A 15,119-nucleotide genomic window follows, 5' to 3' on the forward strand; every position below is an offset into this window, starting at 1 on the left:
GTGTGATCCTAGGCAATTGTTTTATTTTACTTTTACTCCTGTTTCTTCCAATGAAGACCTCAAAATACATGACTTCAGGATGTGTGTTGTACAAAAACTTCTCCTGTGTTTGAGTTAATAAACTATAATGTTCATGTATAATAGAACCCCCAGCCAGCCAAAGAGTATTCATAACAACTGACTTGCCTCTTAGTTCACTATTGGCATTGTTGTGAGGGTGGAGGGAAGAAGGAATGTTTCTGAATTGATATTTGAAAACTATCAGTTTTAAAAATATACTTCTAAAGGCACTGAAATAATAGAATCTGATGTAATAAGGAGAATTGGTTTTACATGTTAATAAAATGTACTTTTTGAATTTTGTTCAGACCTTATATTTTCACAATTGCAGTAAGACGTCCTATTGGCATAGCATATAGCTCTCGCCTTTCGGACATTATAAGTGTTTAGCCATGCAACAGTTGATGTTGCACCAAGGATATTGTTCTGCATAATTAAATATTTATAAGGTCCAAAGGCAAGACCTATTGGCTATGCCAATGCTTGTTTCATGTGCGACTGGAAACTTATGTAGGAAAGGTGTGCCAAGTTAATCTTGCATACAAAGTGGTGACTAACGAGGTATATGTCAAATGTAAAGTATCGTCACGGTCAAAATGCTGATTTTCAAGACAGCCCAGTTGCAAAGAACTTTGAACAGTGTGCGCATCTTCAAACCTTCCTAAGTAAAATTACTGCTAATTCAGGAGGTTTCTCTTTATAGGGAGAGTACATTAAGGCCACTAAAAGAGTATTGTAATGCCCTGTCTCCTAAAGTTTCCTTACTTAAACGTATTGGGCTGCCACCACTTGGGAGAACCTCCACCTTTTTTTGTCGCACATCAGGAAGAATGCCAGTAATTTACAAAGTGGGATCTGTTTGTAAGAAATTCAGGATTTGTAATGTGTGTCTCAAAACTACATCACAGATATTTCGAAGAACATATTGCATTGCTTTGCGAAATACATCTCTTACGATTCCAATACACTAGACAGGACATTTCCCATTTCAAGAGGGCCGACACATTAGCAGGCTAAGCAAAGCTGGTTAGCACCAGGAGCATAAAGGATCGGGTCAGCTAAATGAAAGTGGCGGCCATGTTGAAGAGTGCGTTTTACGATAAAAACTAACACCGAATCACAGTTCCAACCATGAATACAACTACAAATATTGTGTTTATGAGTTCAAGTACATTTAAATTATATGATGTGAAAATAAAATAAAACGTATCTACTGCACTTTCACGTATTAACACTTCCTTCGCAACGATAACAAAATCTGTGAACAGCTGTGTGATATCTGTACACCATACATGTTAGTTATCGTTTTTTTTGTCAAACATCTCTTTAATTGTTCAAAATAGAAAAACGACCATTCTAAAATGGCCGTCGCCTTAATGGTCTCACACACGTAAAGACACCGTCCCAGTTTGGCGTGATCCGGATGCTTCGGCTTAAGCACTGCCGTTGCCAGAGTAGAGGAGTCCCAGTCGCACTCTCAGATCGAATGCACGGGCTCGGGAGGACGCTACTAGGCCTCGGCGTGCTGGTGGCCTCTTGTCGAGGGGCACGCCAGGGTATACCACACGCCAGAGCCGCAGGGCACCTTGCAAGTACAAAGGGAGGGCGCAGGGACACCTTAACTTCCTGCCCAAGGGTACCAACCGCCGTCTGGGGTGCCTTCTGCCCTGCGCCTGCGCGTTGGAAGTCAAGGACTCCCACCATGAAGAAAGCAGCGGGTGCTTTGAAGTACCTGAGGTAATTTAGTGCATAAAAAGCCTGTCGTGCAAATACCGAAAGCCTAAACTGACATCAATTTGTTGCTTTGATAGATTGGCTTCAATTTTAACAACAACAAAAAAAGAATGACATACTGAACACAAAGTGGTCAAATCACAGAGGCATGCGTGAGAAAGAGAAATAATAATACCCCAGTAACACCTTTGTAAATTGGCATCACAGTCACCAAATGCGAATAATAATATACAACTTGGGGCCAGTTCACAAAGACATCCACGAGTATGTGAAGTGGTACTACATAATTTACTCAAAAATGTTTGTGTGGATTAGGCCTGTAGGTTGGAAGCAGGGCTTCTTTAAGTGGGTTGAAAAAAATGTGTGTTTGTTTTCGGTGGGGGGGAGTGGGGTCTATAAAAGGGTCCTGACCAACGTAATAGGCTTACTTAAGTTCATAAAGTAACTTCTGTGATCTTCACAGTGTGCCACACGACTGTTAATTTGTTGCCTCTGAGCTTTCTGTTATTGCGGACAGATAACACAACTGACATACACCTAATCCCAGGCAGAAATATCAGCTGTGTAAATGGCTGTTAGATGTTTAAGAGAAATGAGTAATAACAATGATTTTTTTGTAAATAGTATTGAAAATGTTTTCATTCTGAAATTATGAGACAGTAAGATAAGCATTACCGAGGCCTGTAGAAAGGTGGTTTTCTTCAGTGTCTCAATCACTCCTATTATGTTCACTTAATTGTCATGTCTTGTGAATAACGACAGACAATTATTATTGATTTATAAAGGAGCTTTATTCTGTACTTCCTTTCGTGTCCCTGTCCCTACTCTAACTGTAAATGTGTAAATGTAAATGTATAGGCATTTATATTGCGCACTACTTACCCGGAGGGTCCCAAGGCGCTTCGACCGCTGCGAAACCCTTCCTGGCTTCCCTGAGAGATGGTCCCTTAATGGGTATCTCCAGGGTGAGACCAGGCATCCCCGGCGGTCTGGTGGGGCCGTTAGTGAAGATGAGGCAAGCTAATGCCCAGAGTTGCCTAGTGTGATCGCTGATCAGAGTGGGCACCGAGGCGAGAGAATTATCGAGTCCGCTGACCCTGGTCCAGAAACCTGCCGCGCCGGGAATCGAACCCTGGTCCCGGGCCGCCCTCTGCTCTCGGGTCTGCCGCCTCTATGAGTTGGTTCCTGTCCCTGGCTCCTCCCGTTCCTGCTCCTCCCTTTCACTCCACCCCCCAACCACTAGACTACATCACACAATCCTACATCTCCCCCTTTCTTAACAAAATGAACTTAATTTTCACAGTGTTCGCAATTCTGCAATCAGCCACACAGGTCGGCGGACTGCCTGTTTTTCAAGCATCAGTAGTGTCGAATCAGTGGTGGGCCTGGCTTTGGTCAATCTTTCCGTTGTCTTAACCAGGGCATCCTTGACTACGGGAGTGCACTTTTGAGAATGCAACCCATTGCGTGTGGGCTGCTTATTCTCCGGTTCCGCAGTTATCATGGTTCTTTCTTGTTGTGTAACTGCTACTGGCTCAGCGCGGTAGTGGCAGTCTGTTTTCCTCGGTGACTCTTGTTCTATTGACGATCGATCTCCTTCATGAGTGGACGATGTTCTAGTTCTCTTCTGAGCTCCCACATGTAAGGTTACTTCTTTTTGTCTTGTCAGGTTGGGAGCAGCACTGTTCTTCTGTTCACCGTCAGGCATGCCAGACGTTAATGTACTATCCGAAATGGGTGTCCTGGTTTGATTCTTGGACTCGTTTGCTGCCTCTGTTTGCCTCTCCCACTCGTGTTTGAGACTGGCGAACCCCTTGACCATCTGGGCATGTACCTGTTTCTCTCTCATCCGGTGACAATCTATCTCTGTCACCACATTTGGTCCTCCTCGCAGGGTGACAGGATAGTCCTTTTCCACCTGGTAGATGCTGTCCCATCTCTTTGTTTTCCTTCTGTCAGTTCATTGAGTCAGCCTCGCTGACCCCATCAAGGGTGACGGTATATTACTCATGTCTTGATATGGCGATGACTGACATGACATGTTGTCCTTTGGTTCTATTGTGCGTTCGGGTGATTGATGCCATGGACGTGGTCGGGACCATGATTTTGTTGACCCGGGTGATCGGACAGACATGCTTTCCGAATCGGAAGAGTCGTTCGCCGATTCCCTTTGAGAACGTTCCTTTGAGGGTGTCTTGACTGGTAAGTTTATTGAGTTGGTAGTCTGTGACGACATGCTCCTGAAGTCGGAGCTATCTGCGGGACATTCCTTTGGGTACGTCTCTTTACGTGTCTTCTGTGTTGTTACGGTGGAGAGGTTGTTTGTTAACCATGCGTTTACATCTTTAGTTTGATCCTGGAACATTTGATCTTTACCCCTCTCACGTGACATAAATTGTCTCTTCTCTGTTTTCTCATTGTCATGACTGTCTTGAGTGCACATGCCTCTTCCTTTTCGGTGTCGGAGTGGCTTACCACTACGCATGTGGTTGGTTTCTTCTTCTCGCTTGTTGGGTGTACTGACGTCCGTGCCATTGGGGTGATGTGTCTCACTGCTTGATGCTTCCTCGGACTCATCTACAGACTTTGGTGAATAGTGGGAGGAGGCCCGGGGGTGTTTGTGTGCCGATTTCCAGTGTTGACGGGATTGTTCCCATCTTCTGTAGTTTGTCTTTCTTGCCCTCTTGTTGGGCAGGCTGCCATCTTGTCCATGGGTGTGATCTGTCCCACTTGACACTTCATCCGCTTCAGAACCGTTTTCACCATCGGTTGACTGACTCCGTGAGGTTGTATCAGTGCTGCCATCTGTTGACTGACTCCTGGATGTTGAATAACTCAGTGAGGTTGTATCAGTGCCGCTATCGCAGTCCTGACTCATCCTGGTCTTTTGTGTGCTTTGTCTCTTGTTTCGTCTTGCCTCTGATCTGCCTTCACCCTCCCTCTTTTCGGTTTTGGTTGTTTCCTGGGCCTTGCCCCCAGACATGAGGGATGTCTCTTTCCAGACATCCTTGCATCTTGCATTCGAGTGTACGTCTTTTGATATGTCTCTTGCTTTTACCACCTCGGCCCCTCTGATGATTCTCTCTAGCGACCACTGCCCCTGAAGAATCTTGCGCTTCGTGTCTGCATTTGAGCAGCCTTCGATTATCCGAAGCCGAACGGCTTCTTCATTTGTAAAGGTATTGAAGTAGCAGCCAGGTACCAATCTTTGCAACCGGGTAATGAATTTTGGCAGTGGTTCTCCTGGTTCCTGCCGTGCTGTGGTGAAAGCGATGCGAGCATGATCCACGTCTACCGGTGCATGGAAATGGGTACGTAGCTTCTTTTGAAGTCTCTCATAGGTCTCTGTGTCCTTTTCCGGGAATGTTCTGACTAAACGTCGGCCCTCATGACCTACCAGCTGAAGGAGTAGAGTCAGACATTTTCTATCTCTTCGTTCACCAATTGCATCGAGGAAATCGTCCAATGATTCCAGCCACTAGTTCCATTTGGGGCCCAAACTCTGACTGTCAGTCTGTGTCACCGGGGGCGGTACTTCAATGCAGGGATTGGACCGATGGGTTGCTGCATCCATTGCCACGAGGGAGGAAAGTTTCCTCCTGCTGCCGGTGCAGGATTGTTCACTTTGCTTCCTGTCTTATTTGCTGACCACCTTCGGCCAAGATCCTTGGTCTGGTTGTTTCCTCGGAGGTTGATAAGCTTCGCAACTGTCTCGATCGGCGCTCGTTAATGAAGCTTGGATTTCTTGAGTTCCGAATGGCCACCACTCAGCTACACTATGCGTGACTCATGGCTCGCTTTCTTTAGAGTTGTATGGTAGCTGCAGGTGGTTGGTGGGTCTTCCGCGATGGTGCCTGGCACATTTGACATCCAGTTCACTCATGTGTCTTTTCTGGATTAGTGTAGGTTATCCAATCACTTCGTTGATGAGAGAGGGCTTCCTTGACATTCCTCCACTCGCGCTTCTGGATCATTCATCTTCTTAGCTCCCGTTACTTTTAATCGTTTGTCTTCACGTGGTGCTGAATGTTTGCTTTGGCACTTGTCTTTGCTCGTGCTTGTTACATTCGGGATCTGCACTTGCTTGTGCTCGCTGACTTCAGAGCTTGTGGCCACCCGTGCTTGTTTATATACAGTGCAGTCTTCGCTTGTTTCCGGCATTGGCTTGTGCTTGACGCGCTGCGAATCGGGTATGTGCCAGTGCTCGTTGCTAACAGTTACTTTTGTTCATTCCTTTTCTTGTCACCTGTATTAATGCATGTTTGTGTTCATCGTTTACTTTGCTTGCCTCTGGCATTTGCTGGTGCTCATTTCATCAGGGCTGGTCCCTTATTGTTCGCTTGCAGGTATCAATGTTCGTTTCATTTCTGTTACGAATGCTTGTTTTATTTGTGTTTCCCGCATCTGCTTGTGCTTGTCTACATATTGCACTTCTTGCATTTACTCATGCTTATTTACTTGTTTGGCCTCTTGCATTGGCTCGTGCTTGTTGCGTCACTGTAACTTTCTCTTGCCAATGCTTGTTTCCTTCTTGTGGCCTTTCCACTTGTGTTTGCCAGTGTTTGTTTCCTTACGTTTGCCAATGCTTGCTTCCTTATGGTTGCCAATGCTTGTTTTCTTGTGTCTGCCAATGCTTGTTTTCTTATATTCGCCAATGCTTGTTACTAAACTTGGCTCGCCTGACCTCAAAATGGCCGCCTACAGTTTGCACAGGGAAGATGTCCCAAAAGTTGCCTGACTTTAAGATGGCCGCAGCCACCGAATTCTCACTTCTCACGAGGCTTCACCTTCAGTCATTCAGTCTTCTGGACTCACCGGCAGCCGATCCCGGGGCAGCACACTCCAAATTCCAGATGATCAACAGCTGCCACAGTCAGGTGAGGCTTGGGGTGGGCTCCCACGGCGTCTCACCAGGTCCTGGCTCACTCGGCGATCGCGTGCCAATGCTCACGCATCGGGAGTGAGGTTTCCGATGCCGGGACTCTTCGAGCTCCGCTTTCGTCGCGCTCGTTAGCGCCTGCCAGCAGGTCTTCTGGGGGCAGTCTCCCTCACCTGGAGCACTCTTCGCCACCTTGGGGTGCACAGCAGAGTCGGGGTGGGCTCCCGACTCCTGTTCCTTCAGAGCACGCCAACTTGCACGCATCAGGCGTGAGTCGCGTTTTGGCGCGATCGAGCGTTTCTTTTCTTTGGACGCTCGGGCGCTCGTTCCCTCGGTTTCTCTGGGGCTCCCTCGATCTCCTGGCTTTGGAGAGAGGGTTACTTGCTGCTGGCTTCTTTTTTGGGCGGCAGCTCGGCTCCACACAGCAGTGTTCTTCTTGTCTGGACACTGCATGGGACAGGGTGCTCTCACACGGTTCGGTGAGCAATGGGCTTGCAGATCCCACCCTCGTCGCCAGTTGTCATGTCTTGTGAATAACGACAGACAATTATTATTGATTTATAAATGAGCTTTATTCTGTACTTCCTTTCGTGTCCCTGTCCCTACTCTAACTGAGTTGGTTCCTGTCCCTGGCTCCTCCCGTTCCTGCTCATCCCTTTCACTCCACCCCCCAACCACTAGACTACATCACACAATCCTACATTAATGTTCGGCATGAACACCCTTTTTCTTTTGACATTTCCTACGTCTGCTTATCTGACACTTCATCTCTTTCCTCTTCAGCCCCCTTTTTCACTCCCTCCTCCTGAATGCCCTTCCTCACACCTCTTTCACTTCACCCCTCTTTCACTTCACCCCTCATACACACAATGCACCCAATCACCGGTAAGCACTTCATTTTCTTTTGCCTTGTCAGTATTTTGACAACTGTGTTCAGGGCACAAGTAAAAAAATTTTTTTAAAAAGAAGTGGAAGGACTAACCAAGTTGGGCAGTATGTTAGTGACATTATGGTGCATGACATTGCACGTAGCAGTTGAGAAAAAGGTATCACAACCCATGACCTCACAGGAAGTGACATCACAAGAAGTGACATCAGATCTTAACACCTCACAAATATGTACAACAGGTCTAATGTGAGTTCATTTGAGTGCATTACAATATTTATCAAATTAGATTTTATGTCTTGGTTGTGCCAAAAAAGTGACGCAACACAGACGCATAATCTGGGCCTCAACTTCTACAATTATTTTTTAAAACTCCGCCACAAAGAAATTTACAACAAGGAGATACATGGCAGTAAATCTGTTCTGCTTAATTGGTTGCGAATTCTGCATTTTAAAATATCTTACGGGGTTAAGGCACCTGCTGCAGAGATCTTTGTATGCCCAGTAAATCTCGAGGAATCGTAATAAAGGAAAGATAACTATAAGTTAACATATTTGCCGGAGAGATCTGTGTTTTTGTCTGTTCCCAGTTTTGATCAAAGTAGTACAGAGGGTTAATATGCCTCCTGCAAAGCATCCAGTAACACGCAGATGACAGATTTTTATTTTATTTAGATGGGTAAGTAGGCTACTGCTTTTAACATAGAGATCCTATAGTTCATATAAATTGTAATCTTCCTAATATAGCACAATGAGCTAAGAAGGCATGTGGCCGGTCCTAGGACTTTGAGGCCCTGGGCAGGAAGGTAATGTCTGAGGCCCCCCTAACTTGCAATCAACACGAAATAACAGAAAATGATATCATAGAAGGTGCCATCAACTGCCTATTGTTGAGTGACTTTGCAAGAAGCAACCTGTTTGGTGCGGATTTCTGTAAAACAAAAACATAAATATTAACACTAATAAAATAAGCATATATACTCTAAATTTCAATCAAGGGGAAATACATTTTATTAGTCACACTCGATGGAAACGTTTGGCCTAGGTCTCTCCAACACTTATAAGTTCAAATAAATGTTAACAATTTTTTTTCAGATTAGTGCATTAGATACATATTGTGTGTGCAAATTTTACAGAGCGAAAACTAAGCCAAAAGTCTCCTAAGCACTGTACAGGGTCAAAGACACAGTTAGCATGTGATAGAAGGAGTAAATGGTTTGTGGAATGTGACTGCAACGTGATTTTTTAAATTATTCTTTTTAAAGTTGGTTATTTGCTGTTTCCTAAATTGCAGCTGATTTCAGGCTGTCCAGATGGATATGGGAATAATATTCCAGATCCTTGGGGAATAGAGAAGAAATGCCTTTTTCTTGTTTTTTTTTTCTCTTTTTAGCAATTCTTCTGTTTGAAGGTGTTCTTGCTGCAAGTGTGTGGAGAGCCACTGGAGATGGCAAGCTTGTCATCCAAGAAAGCAGGGGTGTCAGTCGTATATTGCAAACCTAGTCAAAAGCAGCAGAGCCCTTTACAGAGTTAATGACAAGCATAAAGTTAATGACAAGCATAAAGTCAATGAGCGATGGGAAAGGTAGAGTGTTTGTGGACTGTTAATACATTGTGATAGCTTTACAGATGATGCAGCAGGGAAGAAGGTGCGGGCCGGCAAGGAGGACCCGTGCAGTTCCATCACACTGTTATTATGTGGTCATATTTCTTCATGTCCTTGTGAGGTGTGCTGCAGCATGTAGAATGCCCTTAATGATGCCAGTGAGCATTACAATTTCAATATGGGTTCCCAGATATCTAGTGCAAGACAGGGAATGTCCAAAAATATATGAAAGCAAATAAAACAGTGGAAACTAGCTTGACTTCTATTAAAGGCATTTCCCTAATCACTGAAAAACACCAGAAACTACCAGAATACAGTTGTAAGAATGTAGGATCTGCTTCTGATGGTTACCCCCACTTTTTGCTTGATGTGATGCTGTTTTTGACTAGTCTGACTGGGATCCTGCTTATCAGGACCCCAGTCTATCTGCTTTCTCCTTAAACTGTTGTGTTATGTACGTAGGTGCACCCCTGATTCGATACTGGAGTAGCCTTGTCAGTCCCTAGTATATGGTAGCCTTGTATCCAGGGCATAGTTACCCCCAGAGCTCTCCCGTGGACTGCAGTATGTATTATGCCACCCATGAGAGATCATTCACAATGGAACTACAGGCCTGCCATTGCAGCCTGTGTAAGTTGGTGCATGCACCACTTACGAAATATATAGGTTTACTATATCTAAGGGTCACTGCACTTAAAACCTATAAGTCACCCATCTAGCAGGCTTTTACAAGCCTGAGGGCATGGTGCCTGGTTCCAAGTAAGAGGGTGACCTTGCATGAGCAGGACACCACTGCAGCCTACGGAGTCCATTCTCCCGGGTTGTCAGTGAAGCAGGCATATACTATATAGAGGGGCATCGCGTGACCGCACGATGACCATCTCGAAAACAGCTGCAACGAATCCTATCATGTTTGGTATCAAACATGTTGGAATCATGTTGTAGGTATGATTACAAGCACCGGGAGAGCCCTCCGTTAGGCTCTCAGTGTTACCATTACCAACCTTCTAATCCCGGACAGCACAAAATTGTTGCTGCAGACCAGAGACACATTTCTGCCTGTCTGCTGCTGAGCCAAGCTCGAGCAGGGGAAGGCATAACTATAGGCATCCTGTCAGAGGGAGGTGTAACCACCTCCCACACAGGATTTAGTGTATTAGGGCTGGGTGGGTGCGCTTGCCTGTGCCTGAAAGCCTGCATGAGGGGCACATTTGGTGTCCCGATGCATAGTCCAGTTCAAACCAGTCCTGGGAGCCGCTGGCTCCCACTCTGGCATGAAAATGGACAAAGGACATGGGAGTTACTTCCCCCCTGTCCAGATCACCCCCTGGGAGGTTTCCCTGAACCTTCCCAATCCTCTCCTTAGGGTACTTAAGGGCTTACCTGTGTGTAGGTCCCTAGATTCGTCGTAGACAAGATTCAGAACTAAAACCACTGCTCGTGAAGAATTCTCACGCCAGGCAAGGACCCCCATTGCGGACCTGCACTCTTCTATCATTCGATCTTCGGACATGGGCATCGTTCCCGCTGATCTTTTATCTTCTGCATTGGCGCCTATCCCGTGAAATTGGCTCAATTTTTCGCATCGTGCTGATCTAATTTCAGCTTCACCCCATCGTGGGTGCAAGTGAAATTGTTATTTCTTTCGGAAATTATTTTCTATCCTGAGGATGAACCAATATTCTGTATGGTTCGAAACGTCGTCCACCTTAATGCACTAAATGCATAGTTGACATAAATTGTGCATGCATATGTGTATAATGTGGATTATCTGTTTATGATTTGATATTCAGATGCCCCGATTTTGCCTACTATTTTTCCCCCTGTTTGTGTCCCTCTAGTGTGTCAGTCGGACATCGGCTGGTGTCCCACGTCCATCACACTTTGTGTCTTATTCCTCTTGTATTATTTTTATCGAGATATTAAACTGTCCGGCTAGACATTTCATAACAATATAGTTCTATTCAGTCTATATTTATTCCCTGAATATTCCTTCTCTCGTCTAAGGACCACTGTTTGTGAAAATAGGCTCCCACTCTGGCATGAAAATGGACAAAGGACATGGGAGTTACTTCCCCCCCCTGTCCAGACCACCCCCTGGGAGGTTTCCCTGAACCTTCCCAATACTCTCCTTATGGTACTTAAGGACTTACCTGTGTGTAGGTCCCTAGATTCGTCGTAGACAAGATTCAGAACTAAAACCACTGCACTTCTACCATCTGGGCATTCTGGACTTCGTTTGGGTCTGACTTCATCTCCCTTTCAGTCTGCTACCTCGTCTGTGCCTGTTCACCATACAGGATCCCTGCAGGACCCGTGAAGCATCCAAAACACTTGAAGTGAATCTCCCTTGAAGTGAAGGAGCCACTTCTCTGTATTTGCAGGCACCTCAACACTGGTGGTCCCGAGTTCCTGCGGACTCCGAAGGGTTCATCAACACAGGTGGTGCTTATCTACGTCTCACGAGGCCCGAGCTGTCCTCTCACTAAGTCTGAGGTCAGAATCTCTCGTGGGGGCTGCATTAACCGAACCCTTGTGCACCGCATACATTTGCAAGTGCATATGCTTTTTAGCAACTCTGCGACAAGTGCATTGGACTCCAAGTAGCCACAACCTCCACCAAGATCTTCAGCCACATTGCCTGGTGGGGACCGTGACCTGCTCCTTTTGGTGAGCTGCTCGAGGTCCTCTTGCTACTCCTGTGCCTCTGGCCTGTGGGTCCAATTGAGGGTCATCTTTGTTTTCCTTGGGCTCCCCTGATTGTTCTGCGTCTGCCGTGACTTCCCTGCTTGTGGTGAGTCCCGTGGACCTTGCTGGTCCGAACCGTGCATCTTCTTGACTTCCTGCGTGGATTGCATTTGCCAAGGCTTGTTGGTGCTCCCGCCAGATACCGACCCCCTCAGCACTCGACATCCTTCACGGGACATCTCGCATCCGGGTCCTGGTTGTCCTCCCTGTCGCCTGGTACTCGTAGCTGCAGAGTCAAGGTCACCGTTATCTATCCTGAAGCACCCGACAGCGGAGGGTATTCAGCCTCCAAGTCTCTCCCGAGTGACATAGACTCTGTTTCCTCTTCTTTCAGGTACTCCTCTCCAAGAAACCACGTTGGGATTCCCACGGACACGTTCTCCTCTTCCAGCAGCGGCACTTTCTTGAAGTTCTCCATTGGGTCGACAGCGGTTTCCGACTCCTTTTCACACCTATGCACCCGGCTCCCCTGGGATAGGTGACTTGTGTACCACGGTATCCACGGGTGAGGTGACTCTCCAACCTTCTGTCTTCCAAAGGGTTTCTTCAGGGTCCACTGGGAAGGGTCACTAATCTTTCAAATTCCAACAGCGACTTGCACATAGACTTGTACAGAGCACATGGTTGTGCTATCACACTGCACACGCTCTCCGTGGGGTCCCTATCTACTCACCTTGGGTGGTTCCTTGGGATCCCAGGAATTCTAAGTCCTCTCGCCATTGTCCTGACTAGAGTCGTGGTTCTTATACCACTTTTTTATTATATGGTTTGTTCCCCCCCTGGGGCCCACTCTGTATTAGTGCTATTTACTGTGATTTCTTTGCTAAAGTGTTGTGTGCTTTGTGTCTATCTCCTGTAGGAGATACTGTAACATACTAGAGAGTATTCTATAATAAATACATATTTTTATACCTACTTTGTGTGGTTCCTTTTGATTTAATCTATTCTATAAGATAACATTCAGGTAAAACAAGCTGCTTTACACTCCTTCAAGATTAAGCCTGAAGGCTGCTCTCCACAGCTACCACTTTGATCGCTTTCTAAGGTTATCTGAGACCTTTTAAATCACCATAAGGGTTGTCTGGACTGGTGCAAGGTGCCCACTGACATTAGTGGACATTATAGACCAGGCCAGCTTCTCACAACAGTACTATGTAAGCTGAAAGGGTTTAATGTCATGGGCCATGAGCCATGACAACAACGTCCTCTAAAACCTTTAATTGTTTTGATACTAATAATTAGTAGGCACTGACATGGTTCCAGAGTACATTTCGTTTTGTACATTGGCATGATGCAGATTCAGTTAACAGATTTGAGATACATCTTCTCTCATTTGATTTCTCCTAATTTTGAACAAAACCTGGAAAGCACATGTTTAAATGGAATTAAATAATGCTGCGACCCAGGCCCACTAACCAGTCCATTTCCTTGGGCCTCACAGTGCGGGACTTTGGCTGCAAGGCCAATGGGTGAGAGGCCAGACCACTACAGGTTTATCTGGTCAGTAGTTTGCCTCCATGGATAGTATTTTCATGTCTAAAGCAGAACAAAAAAAGAAAGAAATCTCAATCTAACGTCTATGGATATAACAATATAGAATATAGTAAAATCTCTCAAATCAGAAATGCACAAAATATAAAGACAAATGGTGTAAGCAGAGGTCTTCAAGTTTGGGGGAGGCTCCCCCAGTAGACATCCGTCTATCATAGAGGGCATGCGCCTCAGCAGTGGCTGAGATTAATTCAAGCATTAAATCCTTCCCTTTTTTGTTGCCTTTAGAGATACAGGTATGCTCAGACATGGCCCAATGCACACGGTCACTGGAACCAAGCTATACCTGGCTGATAATCCCTAGCTAGGGCAGAGCCTGTCCTGTTTGCTTGTGTTCTGGCTCAGGGAGCATCTGGCCTGGTAGTTTTGTTTGGACTGCTCCCATTGGAGGAGAGTCAAGACTGATTTTCAAAATGGCTGGCTCCAAAACCGAGGTGGCATGGTGTGCAAAAAAACGATGGAGTGGGATGCAGCCTGGGTAATTACAAGTTGCTATGATTAATTCAAGCATTCTATCCATCACTTTGTGTATACCTTGTTTGTGGACAGGAAAATGTAGCCATAAGTTTGGCACATTGGACCCATAACCCCATGAGGCCACGGTCCCATTGCATTTGCTGCACTATTAATAGCTTTGCCCTTCAGAGGGGCCTCTTGCCCTGGGCCTTACAACCATGGGCTAGTGCTGCAAGGCCCAGAACAGCAGGCTTCCTCCCTTGGGCGTCTCAGCACTGGACCAAGGCTGGTAGGACTGAGGGAGGATGGACTGACTTTCGCAGCTCTGGATCATGGCTGTGCACTGCATGAGAGAAGGGACTAGTGGCATAGTAATGTAGCCATGGGCCCTTATGCAAGAAAATAATGCCAGACAGTCTAACGCAGTCATAATCTGGGTGCATTGCATCCAGAACATCCATGAGTCCTGGTGCCATTGCACATGCTGCACTACTTATAGCTACACCCCTGGGAGAGTCCCCGAATGAGCCTGACAGCCATACCCCTGCTCTGCTAAGCTCATGGATAGGCGCCTCCTCCCCTGAGTGTCCAACCTTGGCTGACTGCAATGCACAGGGGAGGGATGGCCTCTCCCCAGCCTCACAGCTCTGTAACATGGCTGCAATGTCCATAGAAGAGAGGAAAGTGGTACAGCAATGGTGCCATGAGTGCTGGTGCAAAGTGAAAGCGTCGCCTCAATCTTGTCCACTGGCTGCACAGTGCAATAAAGCCATAATTTGTGGACATAGGGTACTTAATATCCCTGAGCCCAGTATCGCTGCACTACAGATGGCTATGCCCCTCACCAATGGCTATGCCAAGACCGAAAGGGAATATGTTATGCCTCTCTAATTTACATGCAACGTAAAATCACAGTAAATGACATACATCACAGGACATGGACCCTGACATCGACCTCAGCACAGAGCCATGGGACAGAGCTGTGAGACAGTTTCAATGGGGCCCAGGGGAGGGGCCACTATGAGGTGCACCCCAACCTCCTGGGCCTCTCATACATGGTGTAGCACTGAGAGGATTAGGGGAGGGAGTCGACCAACCCATGGTTCTCGCAGCACATAAGCATGGCTGCAAGGCCCAAGGGGGTGGGGCCCTACCCATGGCCTCACAATGCTACACCATGGCTACGAGTCATAGGGTAT

At 46.3% G+C, this 15,119-nt stretch overlaps 1 protein-coding gene across 1 annotated transcript in view; it reads left to right on the top strand.

Moving 5' to 3' along the window:
• The first annotated feature begins 1,486 nt into the window (after positions 1–1,486).
• Positions 1,487–15,119, top strand: part of NAXE (NAD(P)HX epimerase) — a 142,292-nt gene continuing 128,659 nt past the window's right edge. The window contains exon 1 of the mRNA XM_086947645.1: positions 1,487–1,797. Within this exon, the coding sequence (XP_086803771.1) occupies positions 1,547–1,797 (251 nt within the window). The 5' untranslated portion in view covers positions 1,487–1,546. The remainder of the gene's footprint in view (positions 1,798–15,119) is intronic.

This window comes from Lissotriton vulgaris, chromosome 12 (genome assembly GCF_964263255.1).
Source record: "Lissotriton vulgaris chromosome 12, aLisVul1.2, whole genome shotgun sequence".
In the NCBI taxonomy this organism is placed as follows: domain Eukaryota; kingdom Metazoa; phylum Chordata; class Amphibia; order Caudata; family Salamandridae; genus Lissotriton; species Lissotriton vulgaris.